Source organism: Gymnodraco acuticeps, unplaced genomic scaffold (assembly GCF_902827175.1).
Source record: "Gymnodraco acuticeps unplaced genomic scaffold, fGymAcu1.1, whole genome shotgun sequence".
NCBI classification, from domain to species: Eukaryota; Metazoa; Chordata; class Actinopteri; order Perciformes; family Bathydraconidae; genus Gymnodraco; species Gymnodraco acuticeps.
In genome coordinates, this window is record NW_022990042.1 from 4,394,917 (window position 1) to 4,414,063 (window position 19,147).

General features: G+C 40.3%; 1 protein-coding gene across 2 annotated transcripts in view; it reads left to right on the plus strand.

The window, feature by feature from the left end:
* Positions 1–6,185: 6,185 nt before the first annotated feature.
* Positions 6,186–19,147, plus strand: part of LOC117545478 (low-density lipoprotein receptor-related protein 8-like) — a 161,265-nt gene continuing 148,303 nt past the window's right edge. For both annotated transcript variants that reach the window (XM_034215264.1, XM_034215265.1), the window contains exons 1-2: positions 6,186–6,369; positions 6,969–7,085. In XM_034215264.1, the coding sequence (XP_034071155.1) occupies positions 6,303–6,369; positions 6,969–7,085 (184 nt within the window). In that variant the 5' untranslated portion in view covers positions 6,186–6,302. The remainder of the gene's footprint in view (positions 6,370–6,968; positions 7,086–19,147) is intronic.

Here is a 19,147-nt window from a genome sequence, read left to right on the forward strand (position 1 = left end):
TACAGTATATAGCTATATATTATCATATAAGCATTTTTATTTTGAGCATCTTTCATTAGCATTTCGCTCGAAAGACTGTTAGAAATGCTGTGGACTCTTAGTCTTGTTATTTTATTTTTTACTGGAAGTCAATATACAGCTTTTATTTACTTATTTATTGAATGCCTTTAGTGTGTTTTCCAAACAATAGATAGTAAGCCGAGTGGTTACAGCTCATACCCTATGACTGTGATTTCTCAAGTTCAATATGGCCTTGGGTTCTGTGTTGCATGTCACGCCTCTCTCTCACCCATTTTTTACACTGTCTTCTGTCAAATAAAAGCAGGACATGCCTACCCAATAACATAATAAAAAGAATCACTTTGCTTTTCATGAGTGTAAAGTGAGTGGGTGTTTCTTTCTGTCGCTCTTATAGACACTATTTTCATTCATTCATGGCTTGCCCAGTTACAGCAAGGTCAAAACTAGGGCAGCTGTCTGGTTCAGAGGCATGCAAGGCACAGGACATTTGGTAGTGAGGAAAAAAGACGAGTGGACAGGGCACTCCAGCACCATGGTCAATGTACTGTAATGCATGCAAAATGTGCTCTCAAGTATTTCCCACTATTTGCATATTTTAGTCGATTGACAGCCTCCCTCCCTCTGCCTCCTGCCTAATCCCCAGTGTGCTAAAAGCATTTTCATGACTCACTCCTTGCAGCAAATTGACTATAAATTCAATTTAGTGTGTGTTATCTCTGATGGGTAAAAATCTGATTAGCAACCAAACCCAAAACATTTCTTGCGCTTCATCAATGATCCATCGCTTAGTTTTTACTTGAGCAACGCACATGGCCCCGAATGATAACACATAATGTGCTTTACATATAATTAACTATCCAAGTGCAGAACGTACTGTACTGCATGTGAGCTATTACTATGAGCAGCTGGTCACATGTTTCATAGATTGCATGCTGGGGATCACACACCCTAAGGAGATTGGAATGTAAACTAAAAAATCATTAGTTTTGCAATTCCCAAATAATGTCCCTGACAACTTGGTGTATTCTGTCGCTTTTGTCTTGGGAGAAACGTAATGTTTCTGTGGGAATATTTATTTGTGTAAACACACTGGCCACAAGTCATTGTGACGAATTAAAATGTGTCTGGGACAAGCTAATATTACATTGGCTGATATTTCATTTTTAGACATTTATTCATAATTTGAACACCTGTTCAACAACCACTGCCTCATCTTGTTCGTGGTTGCCTTGCAACGACGACAACAGGCCACAAGTATCCTGTGTTTTTATTAGTGCCACGACTTTATTGGCGGTGCATACTATGAAATGTGCAACTACATATATGTGTTTGCTTGTGTATTTAAAATATGTCGAGGTTGAGAGGAGGATTAAGTTATCCTTAAGCTTATCTCCATTAAAATGACTGATAATGCTGTCAGCATTGGTCGTGGCCTAGATTTGAAAGACAGCCTTGTTTGCTCTGGCTGGCAGCCACCAGACCTTGTAAATACCACTCATGCACTTTTATCTGCCAACGAGTGCTACCTGATTGTGTTTCGTAAGAGCAACAATAACGCTGCAGTTTGGTTAATGAAAGAGGTACAGGGGGTCCTTTTCCTGGTGCTTCTGCCACTGAGAAAACCATATAGCCTGCGGTTCACCTTAGCATAATTTGCATATAGATGAGAATCACATAACATTATTGCATTGAGGGTATATTAATAAAGGGGCTTGTTGAACAGGATATGGTACCATAAGATACTTGTGTAGATGCTCAAACAGGTGGAGCCCAGAGCGCTGGTTTCTGCTTCAGTAAAGCCACTTTCTCATGCTCATTTTCATTAAGGATTTAAGATATGGTTACAATGTAGTGTGGATCGACTGCCATGTCACTGAGTAGACAGCTAGCTACTTTTCAAAAATGTGTCCACCCAATGTGAACACAAAATCTCCACAGGACCTGTGGAGATTGCTTGACCTCCTGATCCCTTGCTACCTGCTTCTGCTAGTCCCCACCGCTGTACTATCTTACCTGTCTGTCATGCTCAGAAATCGATTTCACTGGCTCAGTGGGTGTGACATGGATAACCATAGGACCCCACTTTCTCATTTTCTCACTCTCATGCACAAAGTTGCAGCCTACATTTTTGATATATGTACAGCTGTAGTTTCTTGATACATAGCCAACACACTATACACACCGTAGTTATAGGCTGCTTTATTAGAAAGGTTGTCTGGATAGACTAAATTGTCAAAATGCATCTTTACATTTATGTTTTACTTGTTTTGCTCTACTGATCAGTTGGGCTGCCTGTTACATGTTACTGCTGTTAGCCATGTATATCGCTTTATTTATTTTACAAGGGTTTTATGCCCTTGATTATAAAATACAGCCAGAGGTGGGAAGTCACTAAGTATATTTACTCAGTACTGTACTTCAGTACAATTTTGAGGTACTTTGAGTATTTCCATTTTATGCTACAAATACTTCTACTCTACTACATTCAAAATGGAAATAATACAATTTGACTGCATTACATTTATTTAATACCTTTAGATACTTTGCATTTTTGGATTCATTATGTCAAATATAAACACTCATAGTATACAAAGTCATTTTAATTCAATCAGGAGAGACATTGATGTATGAAATACATATTTATTACTGGGACACGTCATATGAATGAAATAATGATTGCCAGAATTAATCAATCAATCAATCAATCAATCAATGTTTACCTATATAGCCCAATATCACAAATGTTACATTTGTCTCAGTGGACTTCACAATTTGTACAAAAATATCAGTATGATTGTAAGTCGCTTTGGATAAAAGCATCAGCTAAATGCAATGTAATGTAATGTAATGTATGACAATACGACACCCTCTGTCCTTAGACCCTCACATCGTACAAGGAAAAACTTCCGAAGAAAACCCACAGTTTAAAGGGAAAATGGGAGAAACCTCAGGGAGAGCAACAGAGGAGGGATCCCTCTCCCAGGACGGACAGACGTGCAATAGATGCCGTGTGTAATTAAGACAGGATAATGGAATGGTGTTTGGCGATTAGGCCCCGGTTTGCAGGATTATCATTCAGGAGGGGAAGAACCGCTCCGAAGAAACTCCCCGGGGTCTAGACACTGGTGGTGGTGATAATTAGGTGGGACCGGTCTGAAGGGAGAAGGATTAGCTTGGTCCTGTAGGAGACGGGAGGCGAGAGGGGTGGAGGAGGGTTGCGTATTGTCACCTGGAATGACAGCTGACAAGAGGGAAGAGCAGATATAAAGGGATTGGCGGGTGCAACGATAGGCTTGTGAGAATGGAGAGAGGAGTGATTGGTTAGCTGGGGAGTGACGCCCCCGATCACTTAATGAGGGAGGAGAGGGTAGAGAAGTGACGTGTAATATGAATGAAGAGCTTGGTCTTCCTGCTTGAACTTGCGCTAAGCTTCATTTAGCTGCACCTTTACCAGTTTTGATAACACTCTAATGCATCAATAATTATAATCAAAACATAAACTAAATATTATTCGGAAATGGACCAATCTGCATAATGAGTAATTTTACTCTTGGTACTTTAAATAGATTTTGAGGCCAATACTTTTGTACTTTTACTTGAGTAACATCCTGAATGCAGGACTTTTACTTGTAACAGAGTATTCCTAGGGCCGAATTCACCAGGGACACATCCCCCCCAATATTCAGATACGCTCAAAATGTCCCCCCCCCCCAATATATAGCCTAACTGATAAAATTGCTATTCTGTGACTTTTTTATTTTGGCTATGTGTATACTTGAAAACCTTTATTTTCTTCACCAAAATGATATATTATTTTCATATGTAAATTGGGTCCGCCTTTGTTTGTTTATGCATACCGTTATTTTGTACCCGGGGGGTGTATTTCGCTGTCGCACGTTCGAGACCAGCTTAAACTTCAACATTTAAAAAAAAAAAATCTTCCCGGGGGAGCATGCCCCCGGACCCCCCTAGAGGAGGTTAGGTCCACCACCTGCCCACACCCCCCGTCAAATTGTCCCACCCACATTGAGGGTGCTTCCTACGCCCATGCCTGAGACACCGTTTCGTGAATATTGTTGTTCTTTTTCCCCCACGGGCGGGGGCATGGGGTCAGATTCGAACCTCCTGCACCGCTACTAAGGACCCGGCCTGAGCACCTCTAGGTTACACTATGAAAACAACCGGCACAAAACGTGTTGGTTCTTTCCTCTTTAAAAGTGGACTAAAACTATCTGACAGTGGTATCCTTGTAATGGTAGTTGGTGTTTCATATACCGAATATTGACGTCTTAGTAAACTTGAACAACGTTTCCTAGCTAATGTTAGTGAACAGTTTTTAGCTAGCTAGCTCGCTCGCTAGTTTACTCCATGACGTATTTCCAGTCCTGAGACATCAACACTGTCCACAGGTATACAAAATGAAGACAGCAGAATAGGAATATAACTGATCATGTCTTCATGAACATGTGGTTCACAGAAGAACCTCATGAACACCGACTAAAAAAAACTAAATATTTTTCATATTTTTTTAGCAGTACAAGCTGGCTAGGTGTGGAACTTTAGGCTATCCTCAGGCCTTATCATCCCAAAATCTACTATGGTGATACCAGAAAAGGATACATAAAATAAAATGACCTACATCATATGAAAACAACAAAAAGAGCACAAGCTTGAATCACACCATACAGATATTTATTGCAGATTTTCAAGCTAAAACTACTGTCATTTGTTTATGGTTAATAAACACCAGCATGTGTTGCTAGCAGATGGCTAGCTATTGAGTCAACAAAAAAAAAAACGTTCACATCATTCAGTGTGAGACTGACATGACTGCTTTTAAGATCTGAAAGGCACTTTTTGGTAGAGGATGTGGGTGAATGTTTTTTATAGCTTGCATTGTCAGAGTTGGACACAGCGATGCAATGCAATTAATAGAGGCTGAATTTCCTTCCTGCTTTTGTGTATGGTGTTGATATTTTGCCTGCTAGTTCACTTTCACTGGGCCGATAAACACCTGTGATTGTATTATTGTGATAAATGCATGCTTTAAAAGGCCTATTAGACTCCTATGACTGTGTGGGTAGTACACACTTTGATTGACAGCTCAGTCTCCTGTTGGTTTTGTCGCACCTGGTGGGACAAATTACACCTTTAGCATGTGTTAGCAGTGAGACTGGAGGTGTAATTAGCCCAGGTGATTGAACACACCTGTGCTGTTGTGTAGGGCCTTCAAACATCTCTGGTTACCTCTTTGTATATGGACCTTTTTCAAAGCATTGACCTTAGTAGGAAAAGCACGGAGTGTGAAATTAATATACCTATAAGGGTCCCATTGAGCCAGCATGCACAACGGAATTCAGCCATTATTATTGCTAATGAATACACCTGTGTTTTTTTACAAAATGTCTGGAGATTAAAAAAGGTTAAGTTCAATATTTATGAAGTTTGTTTTCAAGGCAAAGAATATAATAATGTAAGAGTAGTTTTGCAGAAATGTTTACTTTTTAGCTATTTAAAATGAATATTTGGTCAGAAAATATCATCAACAGGTAGCCTACCATACTGTGTTCTGTCCTATAAAGCGGTCAAAATAACAAACACTTATCTGTACTATTCATTGGATATGCAGGAAAATAAGCATTATGTGATGACTCTGTTGAATATCACAATAAGGACATTACTTGTGCTTAATCAACAGCTTTGAAATTGTATTGAGTCCTGCCTTCAGTAAACTTTGAATTCCAACAAATTGATCAAGCATAAACATAATGATGGACACACTTGATGGTGCAGTTTTTTCAGAAAATAAATTCTAAAGTTATTTCCCACTGTGTATACATTTTTAGGGTGTTTTAACATTATGATGATGTTAAAACAGGATTTATTGTGTAATCGTCAATATTTGTGGCCTGCATTATTTAATTGAAATTATAATTCATTCAATTCTATTCCATTTTGTAGCTTTTATTTATTTTTGATTGTAGCCTACTGCAACTTCTATACGGACTCTTTTGTTTACAAATACTATACTTTATACAACAAATCTACTTGAATTTACTCTATTCTAATCTATTTTATTATACTCTACTGTTCTCCCCGCCCCATGTGGTGTCGTCACAGCCCCTGCAGCCAATGAGACGGAGCGGGGAGCGGGGGGCGGGGCGGTGGGGGTCTCACCGCGGAGAGGCAGGCAGCAGCGTCGCAGCGTTACAACCAGACAAGAGAGCGGCTCTCGGGCTTTGTTTTGTGGATGCGAATGAGCTCCATCACCTGCTTCGGAAATGTGGACGGATATACGGACATTGCTACTTTTTCATTCGTTGCTCCTGAGGGTTAATTTCTCGGAAGGTCAGTAGTGTTTTCTCCCTGTGTGTGAGGCGTTAATAGAATATATCATAACCCGCGGTTTGTGTGTGAGTGATGAGGCTGTGTAGGTGAGATTGGAAGCGTGCCCCCCTCAGCGTGCGTTTGAAAATAAGAAAGAAAACACATAGACATGTTTTTCAATCATAAATACATGAGTAATAACTTCTTGATTAAAATGTATGATATAGGTTTTTGCTGAGTGAATCGCCATGGCTCTGTCATGTGTTTCCCGGCTGTGAGCGTCCATACTGCATCAGCGGTAGTAGCTGTAGCTCAGATTGAATCTTTGTCTGCATGTTATTATGGAGAATTATGTCCGGCACATACGGGGGCCCCCTCAGCCGTAGCGGCTTTTAATTATCACGCTGAAGTAGATGAGAAACTGAAAGAAAAACACAGATCATGACGCACCCAGCGCCTCAGCCAATTGACCTAAATGAAGGCTGAATATCAATTAGGCATTCATTTGCAAATGACAGTTGAACTACATGCGGTTACTATATCTGCTTGTTGCTGATCCATCTGGACCTTGCCGCCGCCCCCCCCCCCCCCCTTGTTATTTTTTTATTTCATTCTTACAGCAACGGATGAGTGTGAGGATGGACAGTTTCAGTGCAACAACAAAAGGTGTATACCTACCATCTGGAGGTGCGATGATGATGACGACTGCTCAGACAACAGCGATGAAGAAAACTGTCGTAAGTGTTAAAAAAAAGTAGAGAAATTAAGATGTTGCTTGCATGTTGCTGTTACGAACATTTTCTGACTCGGTTATGCCAATTTGGTAAGCTTTTACAATAGAGTGGTGCAGGAATGAGTCCTAATAACCGGGAATGAGTTAGCCTTCTAGCACTTCCGGTTCCCTTTTTTAAATTCTTGATTGGATGCCTGAAAAAGGGTCTGTGGTTTACCCAAACTCACAAGATTTTCGCTCTTTAAAATGTGTCAGTGAATACCCCACTGGTGATTGTCTGAAGCTTCTGTGACAGCGATTGCTAACAAATGCTTAAATTAGACTTAAACATTAACCATCTTCAGTTTAGGGGTGGTGACTTGAAGTGGTGAGGCCATGATGTAGTTTGTTTGTAGTCTAACGTTAGCTGTTTATAACTGGACGCAGAAAAAAACGAAAAAGTCTGGCGAATGCATTTGCGCTTTTAATTGAACTATTCATATCTTAGACTGCACTGTAACTTTTATCCATGTATTTTTTTCTTTTAATGTTTATTTTATTAGCTTTTCTTTTTAATGACTGATTTTAAATGCCATTTTCTTAATCTCTTTCATTTTTTGTAAAGCACTTTGAATTGCCTTGTGTTGAAAAGTGCTATATAAATAAACTTGCCTTGCCTTGCCTTGCCTTGCCTTAAAAGTCACATAGTGCTGTTAATATGTGGATAATATTCTGCTGAACAAGACACCTAAGTATCATAAACGTGTCTTTGCCAAAGACCCTATTTCCTGCAATCTTCCAAAAGCCAATGGAACAATTCCTTTGCTATCGTCAAGCGCCTTGCCTTGTGATGCTAACTTCCGGGTTGGCCCATAATAAAAAAAACGTAATTAATGCCATCCAAACGGAACAATTGTACTAAACCATACAGGCATCCTGGATTTGGTTCAAATTATCTTATATACAGGCTATTTTGTTTTTATCCATAAAAAATGTTCCAATGCTAATTCGATAATTAATCTCATCAAGACACAATACCTGGGTCTGCTCCAATCAGCTGTAAGAGCTGCACTTAATGGTCTGTTCATGACTGGAATTTGTATAGAAGCTCGCCTGCCTTAAGCTGTTTTGTCTCATACTGTTAACAGTTATGAACCATACATTCCCCCATATCTCCCACAGGTCTTAATCCTACCATCATTTAGTGTTATTTTGATGGTGGATTCACTATGCTTTTAGCATTTTCTCATAGTTTTTGTCATTATGCAGGTGAGTGCCTTATTTCTAGAGAGATGTAAAAGCATTCAGAGTTCACAAAATCAACGTTTTGAGTGGAGATTAGGCGTGTGTGCCTCAGGCCAAGAGTGTGTGCAGAGTTTCATTCCTATTTCCATTACCTTTTTATATAGAAAGCTCAACAGGCATGTTTTTTTCAAATGAGGGTGGATTGTGTGGAACCATTTCCCAGTCATCTTCAAATAAGTAGCTGTCCAGTGGAGAGACAGATTGCACGCTGTATCGGTCTGCTGCACAGACCTCTGACAGGTATCTCGGATGTGTTGTTCTGTGCGGTAATAATACAATTCCAGTTTCCTTTCTGACTGCGAGCCAGTGGCCTAGATTCTGCAAGAATGCTTGTGCTGAAACCAGTGAAGTTGTGCCAACACTGAATCCAAGCTGTGCATGTTTGCTGTGCAACAATTCTCTTTTGTGTCTGGGTTAATTGTGGCTCGGGAGGAATGCCTGCACCTCCCCTCAAATGCATACATTCCACCGTGTCTTTTTTTTCAGTCCTTTTTCTCCCACACACCGGTTGTATACAAACGCCTCACGGTTCCGTTCGTCTGGAGGTGTTGCCATTGTTACCCTGTTTCTGAGGGCAGCAGGACGAGGCCTCCGGCATGCCAAAGAACGCCAGAGCGTCTTTTGCTTCTAAAACATTCATGTGTCACTGCCACACACACACACACACACACAGACCCCTGATGTTCGAGAAAATCATTACTCTGCCAGGCTTTATCTCCTCGGTATTTTCTCTTATGAATGAAATAAGAAACAGTCAGCGAGGTTTTATTACCCCCTGTGTGTTTCCATCAGACAGAGCTCCAGACACATTTAGGGCTGAGTGAAAACACTCCTCCTGAAAGCCTGTTAAGATGAGACTATACCCACCATTTGATGATTATTGCTGTCCAGCATTATATTAGAGAGTGGCCTTCACTTGTTCCTTTTCCCATGTGTGCTGAATCCGCGTGGGCAGGCAGATTGTGTTTCACTAATGTTTGGCTAAGCACGTTGGTTGTTAAACTTTTCCCCTATTTGATTTGGAGATGAGATTCTTCGCAGCATTGGCAATATTTAATGAATGCATTCCTATTAAAGTCATTCTCAGGGGCTGCTTCTGTGTATTCTATTTCTACATCTGAGCAGGCTAAACGACAGAGGGACAGACAGTTTAGTGCAGTGGAGTGTAAACCTGCCCAACGTATGCTGCGGGTGCTGAGGATTTAACTTTTACAAAAGGCAAATCCGCTGCAGGAATTACACTGTTTAGATTCTCGTTGACTTAGAAGTGGTTACATTTTTAAATGAAGTTTCTAAATGGTTGATCGCATGGTCTCACTTTCCATTTGATCTGTGTTTGACAATTTATTATTTAACATAACACAATGCCAAGTCCAAGAATTCAAAGACTAAACGTGTGCAACAGAGCATGGTTATGGAATATGCAGAGAGAAAGCTCTGCCGCAGCGCAGCTTATTTGTCATGCCTGTGTCACCTTATTTCCAACCTGACTGCTGCTTGTAGTTAAACCTCACAGAACAGGTGTAAATGTCTTAAAGGCACAGTGCACCCTAACAATGGAAACACACATTTTCTCACATGTAAACTGCTTACAATTGTTATAACTGGTTGCTACTTCACTACTGTAACACCACTGTTGAGAGATAACTGTGCTACTTGCTACTATGTTAACTTACTTTTTTATAAAGCAGCTAGTTATTTTTACTATGGATGTGTATTTATTTTATTTAATAACAAGTGCTTGCCTCTTAAAGTGGCCCTGTGTGTGGGACAGACACTCCCTTTGGAGGGAACACACAGATGTTAGCCTTTGCAGTCAATTTACATCCACAAAAACCTATATAACACACTACAGGAAATGGAAACCCAGACAGTATAATAGGGTCCCTTAATAAGTTACTTAACTAATCCTAAATGTGACTTTGTCTGCTCTGTCCCTTTGCTGTAACATTGTACATTCCCCTGCTGTGGGACGTATACATTCGGATTTCCTTTTTCCTAAAGTGCTGTTTGTAGATGTGATGCTTTGGTGCGAGTTGCAGAGGATTGGAGATATCAGCCATGAAGAGGTCTTCCTCCTCTCTAGTATAAGGGAGCTAGTTGGTTACTATAAATAATTCCCCAGTTTTTCAAGATCATCCACAGACCTTGTTTTGAGCAGTTAGATGTAGGAACTATTTTGTTTCTTTCCTATCAGTGCAGATAAGGAAGGGCACTTCTCATTGATGACTCAAGATCTAAACATTAAAGTTGTCCTCTTTTACTTAGCTATAACATTAGAAAGCTCAAGAGGGCTCCTCATTCTAGAGTAGATGTACATTCCCTTCTGTGCAGTGATACGGTAGAAAGAAAATAGTTCCAACAGGAACTGCACAACAAGGTCTGTGGATAATCAGTGGCCGAGTCTTGATTTCTTGAAAGACACATTGCAGTTGAATTTTTTCAAATGATATTTTTGACACAAGATACTTATATATTGTACTGTAAGAAAATCCAGACATCTCTATGGCTAATATCCCTAACACATGACAAATCACACCAAAACAATCTACACGGATAAATAGCACTTCAGACAAGAGCGAAAATATGAAAATAACGTTGGGGGTTGAATATCCCTTTTCACATCACTGTTATCGCACGTACACTTGATGCATTATGATACTCCTCCACCCTGTCTCTGTTCACCCCATCCCCCACCAGTCCACCCCCAGACTGCATCCCATCACCATCCCCCATCATCCAAACTCAGCTCCCCACTGACCAGTCACCCGCTGCATGCACCCATACATTCATACATGCATAATCACACTCATAAGTATGCATGGACACAATGGACCAGACGGACGTGAGCATTAATGCATACAGTGCATAAACACAAATGGATGCAAACCAATGCACTTCTATTTGAGAAGTTGAATCTACATAAACCATACTAGAAATAGTTTGATGCCATTTGTGGGAATGATGAAATGCTAAGCCTTGCCTCTTCTGGAGTTGACAGCAGAAGGAAAGCAAAAGAATCCTGCATTGAATTTTCCAATTCAGATCTGTGCCGACTTCTGACACGGAGCCGCCTTTTAATCCTCGCCGTGATTATAGCAACACATCACCCATTTCCATCTTTCTATATGCGTTCTGCTTGACATTCTTCCCATCCTTGGATCTGATAACGATCCATTTCATCCTCGTTCATGAATTTAACATCGATGCCTGCAGGGAGGCTTTTTCACATCGGGCTCAAAGTATTCTTCTGTTTTCCTCTGTAGATGTGGAGTCAGCAACAAACTGTTTCCCTAATAAACCCGCTCCTCCAGAGACAAACTTACATTTGAATCCTCTGGCTCTCCTCCTGTAGTCATTGTTCATTTCTTTCTTCCAAAGCTTCTCCAAAGCTCTTCAGCCTCCCCTGCTGCAGCTGCCAACACACAAAGTTTTAGTAATGCAAAAAGTATCCATCCACCTTTTGAAATGCTTTATCCAACAGAGTTTGAACCTCAGTTTCCTTTTTCTCAGCTTACATCAGTTGGTATTTTTTTTCTTTCAAGTTATTTCCTCAAGAACATTGTCCACTGTATGGATGTTCTTTCTTGTAAATTGATCACATTATCTAAGATAAGCTTTCGCATCCCACCATATGCTTTCATTCTTGATTGTTCCTGGTAGGAGGTAGTTCTTTTCGGTGCCCCCAGAAAAGCACCCTAAGTGCTTTAGGGACAATAGACCTGCTCACTGGCTTTCACTTTGAAATCCTGCCATTTTCTTTGAAAGACTCCGGGTGTTTCTTTGGTTACAGTGACAAAACATTCAGCAACAATTCAATGGTGGCTGAAAGTAAGTGAGCGTCACATAAAGGTATTTGCTTTTTGTGTTGCTTATCCTCCACATTTGATTTTTTTCAATTGCCTTCTCCTTTTGCAAAAAGAGAAAAGGGTTTGCTGTCAGTAATCTCCTTCAGATCTCTTACTGCTCTCTTGCAGTTCTGTTTTGTGTTACCTTCATCTTTGGTTATCTGTTCAAACCTCTCCTACCCATTTGGAACAAATCCGTTCCCACTATCATCTACTATAGCACTTTCCTAGAGCTTTGATTCTCTACCAGCTATGTTAGGACCAGGCTCATTTCTTCTAATCGACCTGGGCTTGAATCCAGTCTGTTGTTTTTTTTCTTGACAATTTTCCATTCATAGTTTTTTTTAATTTTTTTTAACTATTCTTTTTTTTATTTTTTTTATATACAGTTGCAAGAAAAAGTATGTGAACCCTTTGGAATTACCTGGATTTCTGCATAAGTTGGTCATAAAATGTGTTCATGATCTTCATCTAAATCACAACAATAGACAAACACAGTCTGCTTAAACTAATACCACGCAAACAATTATATGTTTTCATGTTTTTATTGAACACACCATGTAAACATGCACAGTGCAGGGTGGAAAAAGTATGTGAACCCCTAGGCTAAAGACTTCTTCAAGAGCTAATTGGAGTCAGGAGTCAGCCAACCTGGAGTCCAATCAATGAGACGAGATTGGAGGTGTTGGTTAAAGCTGCCCTGCCCTATAAAAAATACACACCAGTTTTGAATTTGCTATTCTTAAGAAGCATTGCCAGATGTGAACCATGCCTCGCACAAAAGAGCTCTCAGAAGACCTACGATTAAGAATTGTTGACTTGCATAAAGCTGGAAAGGGTTACAAAAGTATATCTAAATGCCTTGATGTTCATCAGTCAAGACAATAGGCGCATTCACACTGCGGTACTTTTCCCACAAAGGTTCATGTGAACTTAGTTCATGTGAACTCTTTTATCGCGTTCACACCAAAAAGAGCCGGAACTAAAATGAGTTCATGTGAACCTTTTTACCCCCACGAAAGTCCCTGCTAGAGAGCAGGGACTTTCGTGGGGCTCTCTTGTGAGAAAAGAGCTATATTTCTGATTGGCTGGGCGGATTGCAAACCACTCCCAGTAAAACTCCCAAAAAGTTTTGTGAAGCCGCCATTTTATTATCCTCGCATTAGCATTATTAGCATTAGCATTAGCCCAGCGCAGAAACGCAGAGAGACTAACTTATGGCAACACAAAATAAAACATGGGAGCGGTGGAGATGAGGAGGTGTCGGTGTTCTGGCGATTTCCTACGAAGGCTTCAGTAGAAGCTGCTGGGAGTCCCAGCAGCTTCTACTGAAGCCAGTCCCCAACTCCGGGGACTTCCGGCCGGGGACTTTGGGCGGCAGTATACGCCGTGAAGTGGTTTGCGGCCTGCCAGTAAACCCAAAGCAGAAGAAGAACAAGTGACGTCAGCGGCTTCATTTGCCTAATCCACTCCCAGGGACTTTTTCCAGTGTGAACGCGATCTGTACTTAGTTCATGAGAACTAAAGAGTTCTCATGAACTAAGTTCACATGAACCTTTGTGGGAAAAGTACCGCAGTGTGAATGCGCCTAAATTGTCTATAAATGGAGAAAGTTCAGCACTGTTGCTACTCTCCCTAGGAGTGGCCGTCCTGTAAAGATGACTGCAAGAGCACAGCGCAGAATGCTCAATGAGGTGAAGAAGAGTCCTAGAGTGTCAGCTAGAGACTTAAAGAAATCTCTGGCACATGCTAACATCTCTGTTGACGAATCTACGATACGTAAAACACTGAACAAGAATGGAGTTCATGGGAGGACACCACGGAGGAAGCCACTGCTGTCCAGAAAAAACATTGCTGCACGTTTGAAGTTTGCAAAAGAGCACCTGGATGTTCCACAACACTACTGGCAACATATTCTGTGGACAGATGAAACCAAAGTTGAGTTGTTTGGAAAGAACACACAACGCTATGTGTGGAGAATCCAAAGGGTTCACATACTTTTTCTTGCTACTGTATATATATTTTCTTTCCTTTGATTGTTGTTGTCCTTTTTGTTTGGCAATGGCATTTGACATTTAGGCTGTGATGTACAGTACATAGAAGAAGGTGCATGTCAGCAATTCAGTCTAAAATGTCTGCTATGCACCAAAAAGACTTACAGTTAAAAGCTTCATTTATAATGTTGACTTATAAATTATAGTAGCCATCATTTTTAATAACTTACAGAAACATTGCGTGCCATTATCAACCCTTCCCATTCCTTCCCCCCTATATCAGTCACATTCTTGAGAGCAAAAAGCCCCACAAAAGCTTGGATTACATTTCATTTATTAAGATGTTATACTTTTAAAAGTTGATATTCAGGTTTTTAGTCAGGCTAATGCTAATGTAGGGTCAGGAATGTATTTCTGTAATAGCTCCTCTCAGTTATGTCTGTGTGAGATCTTCTCGTTCCAGTCAGTTTTACTTCTCGAGTACTCATGGCTCTGTTTCTTTGTTCATAAATTGTCTTGATGCGCCGTCATACCCAGCCAGGCTGCTTGTCAGCGATCTTTTATAAAATTAGAATTGATGTCGACTGTTTGCAACCGAAAAAGCATTTAGACAACTGCTGAAATCCACTTGTAAATGCAGAATAATAACACAGTAAGCAGGGGATGTTTTCTGGGCAAAAAGAGAGGCCCATCATCTTGTTGTGTTTTCGACATATCAGCGTTGAAAGCATGTCTCGGTTTGTGTGCATGTATTTCCCCCCGCAGTCTTTGCCTCAGCGTCTCTGTGATGTGTGAAGCTGTGCTCGACAGCGTAGAAGAAGCCTTGCTGATGATCTGGGAAAACAAAGAGAGTGGGATAAAAAACGAGTGCTGTTGAAGTGATAGAAAGTGGGCAAAGAAATCATTCTGACCTGCGGGGTGAGCCGGGGAGTTAGTTTGTGTTCCTATAAAAATTCTCTCCGTAATCTGTTGACAACTGTTCACAGCGTGGAAGGGATTATGGCTTTATCTCCCCGTGCAATAAGGCGTGTTTTTTGCATTGATGTCCGTGGGTCAATTTAGGCTCTGGTAACTTGCTCACTTGCTGTGCACACAATCATGATGGAGTCTTAATTACTGTAACAAGTTCTAATTGCCTAAATAAAGCAAACATTTTCTAGGCAAAATAAGTTGATTTGAGCAATTTAGTTGGGGGCATTTGTATTTCCAGCCACCCGCTTGAAAATTAATATGCAACAGCAGCTCAATTCTACTACTGGGGGCTGCAAGGTCAGTTTTTTGTATTGCTCTAAATCCTAATGTCAGTCAGGAGTTTTAGTTACTCACTTAGCCTCTAGAGGAGCAAGTGTTCTTACAAGTATGGCTGGGCAATATATAGCATATCGTGATGTGAGAATACATATTATCTTCGATTATGGGTAACGAAATATAGAGCATGTGTTTTTTAAAGTGATGTGATTTTATAATTTTACATAATTGGTTTTCACACAGTAAGTCTTTATATCCACATAACTGAAGGTTATTCAACAACAATCTCATTGTGTTAATATGTTATCGAAGCACCAATAGTCACCACAAAAAAAATGGTTGCAATATCAATTTTAAAGTATTAGGTCTACATTTTGTGATATTTAATATACTACTTATCACCCGTCCATAATTACAAGGCAGGACTGTCCCTGGCTAGTCTGTTAGCATGCTCATTTCAGGAGATACACAAAACATGGACGCCTTTTCACTTTAATTTCGATGATCATTTAAATTGAAATGCTATAAACTTAAATTCTAGCCATAGATTAGAAGCTGTGAAAGTCTAACTGGCTGTTAGCGTTACGTAACTGGCTGGATCATGTACTGTACAGTAATAGCACTGTAGCCAATAGTCTACAAATTAGTTTCCCCCTCTTTTTCTGATTTGATAATATCAGCAAGATGCACAGCACAAGAAAGTAAGAAAAATAAAAAATATGTATTCATGAAGCAGTTAATGCAGTAAGGGAAAGTGTCCAATAGATATTTATAAATCAGCCTCCAGTCTGACCGCCAAACCGACTAGACATTTTCTCCCTGGGTGCACTGAGAACATTTGTTGGCATCGCTGTCTCTAAACTCTGAGGCAGTTGCTCTGATACAGCCCATGTCTAAGTCCCCGTCCACATGTGTGTTTGTTTGCTTGGTCGCTGGCCCCGCTGCCCTGCCTCTGCGTGTCCCAAAGCCAGTTCGCCTAAAGTGTTCATTAAGAAGTCCGCAATTGAGCTATTATCTCAGATTAGTGCAAAAATGCTGAGAGAAAGAGAGGGATTAATGTGGGGATATAACACATCACTCAGCCTCAACCTCTTGCCCTCACTCGCCATAGATTTATTCCACTTGGTTTTTAATGCTCAAGACCTCAAATAAAAAGCGCTCATTTGCATCATTTTTAAACATTACACATCCCAGGAATCTCTGTACACTTTGAACACAGTTAGATATTTCTCTCGGGACACTCCTAGCAGTGCGAGTTGCCTCATGAAAAATGCTGTTTCAGTTTTGATGAATCACTAACATTTTACCAAGGTTTCAAAACTACACCTGTAAATCGTTGCAACACTTTTAAAACTGTTCTGTGCTGCTCCAGTGCTAGATTCTGGTCTTAAAGGAGACCTTTAATGCTTTTTGTGATCTATAGGTTTTTGTGCATGTAAGTGGTCTGCAAAGGCTAACATCCCAAAGTTTTGTCCAGAGGAAGTTTCTCTCTCACACACATTAGATTCCTTTGTTTACTTCTGTAACATAGAGACATCACTCCGTAACACGCAAGCTTTTATTGGCAAGTGCTCAAACACATTTCACAGAAGGAAATCACAGCAGCTCTCTGTGAAAGCGGCTTTGACGATGCTTTAGCCAAGTGTCTGAAAATTCTCGGACTTCATGATAATAATTACGGAAATCATCTTCTTATATAGGAAAAAAAAAATCTCAAGACTACACACACATATTAGTTATTTCCCCCCGCAAAATACAAGTAAATACTAGTATTTTTAACTTGTGATTAAAAAGGCAGGATATGCTAAAAGGCGGGACATTTCCGACACATCAATAAGTGGTTGACCAATTTCAACAGAGCCAGCCAGTTAACCAATCAGAGCAGACTGGGCTCTGGTTTCAGACAGAGGGTGAAAAGAGGTGCTGCAGCACAGGCAGTATGATAAAAATAAAGAGCTTTTTGAACATTAAAGCATGGAGACATGTCAGAGCAGAGACACTACATACTAATATGAACCTGAAAATGAGCATATCCTCTTTAAACTTGTATTATTTTAGGTAAAATAAGACTTTTTGTTTAAAAGCTGTCTAACCCAAAATGTATTTTTAATCCAATATTTTGTGTCACATGCCTCACAACAAGATGGATCACTTATTGTTTCCCTCTTATGTTTCCTTCCTGCATATTAACAGCTTTCCTCGTTGTTTCAAACACTAGAAAATGTCAAGTAAAAAAAGAGGTTCAATACGCCAACTCATCATTCATTCACCTGACAGTTGTTCGAAAATTGTTGGAATGAGGAGGGTTTTTGCTTTTATCTGGTGAAATGTAGTTGTTTTTATGCCTCTCCGCTCGCAACAGTCTGGAGGGAAGTTCTTAAAATTTGATGCAGTCTCCAACTTGAACTCAAGGACAAAGCGATTACTCAACTATTGTTTAAACGCCACTTTGACCTCACAAAACACATTTTTAGTAGTTGTGTCAATTAATAAAAACATGTAATCGCATTTATCAAAATAACATTCCAGGATGAATCACTAGTATTTACTTGTATTTTGGGGAGAAAACAAACTAATACGTGTCGTCTTGATCAGTTGTTTTTTTGCTATATAAACACATGATTTCTGAATTATTGTCATGAAGTCGGACCATTTTCCGACACTTGGCTAAAGCATCGTTAAAGCCGCTCTCACAGAGAGCTGCTGTGATTCCCTTCTGTAAAATGTGCGCTACACAGGGCTTAAGCAAAATGCCTTCTCTTCATTTTTACTATACCTAAAGTGCAGAGTTGCCATTTGTAATGGATTTGGTTATTACGTTACACCGAGGAAGTGATGGCTACATTAAATATCAGTGCAACACATATAGCTTCTGCTAATTTCATCGCTTTCTTTGCCTTTTTATTGCCATGCCATTAACGGTAAAAATCCACGCTGGGATTACGGGAGGAAGTTTGGGTCAAACTTGGTCATGTGATTCAATTTACGTTAACTTTAAAACATGGTTTCCCGATTTAACTGTGAGTGTTAACAGTTAACGTTGGACTAAACTGCATCTTTACTTCTTTGCGGAGGCATACAACTGCAAGGTTCTAATTATATTATTTAACAATAAGAAAGCTAAACTAATTTCAAAATGACTAAACATCCAGCCTTTCAGTTACCATGTCACAGAAGAAGTGTTGCTGCTACACCTGGCTATAGATTTTCCCACATTCACTCCGTAGTGGAAATGAAATGAACCCAGGTTTGCTTGAAAATCGATAACACATGCTGAATGTCTGAGGGAAGATGCCTGCTCTGTGAACCCAGGGCCATGGGCATCCAGGCACACAGCGCCTTTCATCCAGAATCACTGTCACAAACAAAACACAGGCCCACCAGGGAGGTTGTTGGCACACATTGCCAGAACTGTGGCCCTTTTGAACTTGTGATTTAATTTTAGTGAAAAATGTCACTTCATGTGACTCAGCGGCAACGCTTCTGAATCTTTGCCGACAGCTCCAGGCTTGTTGGAGATTGGCTGAGAGTGGCTGCATTTTATTTGTATTTATCTCTTGGTGGATGAGTACACACACTCATCACAGACCTAAAGAGGACACTACGCCACTCTGAAGTCAAGCCAGGGTAACGGAGAGCATCAGCAGCGTGCGTGGTAGTGAATTGGAATGATGAGAAAATGGCTGTGACAC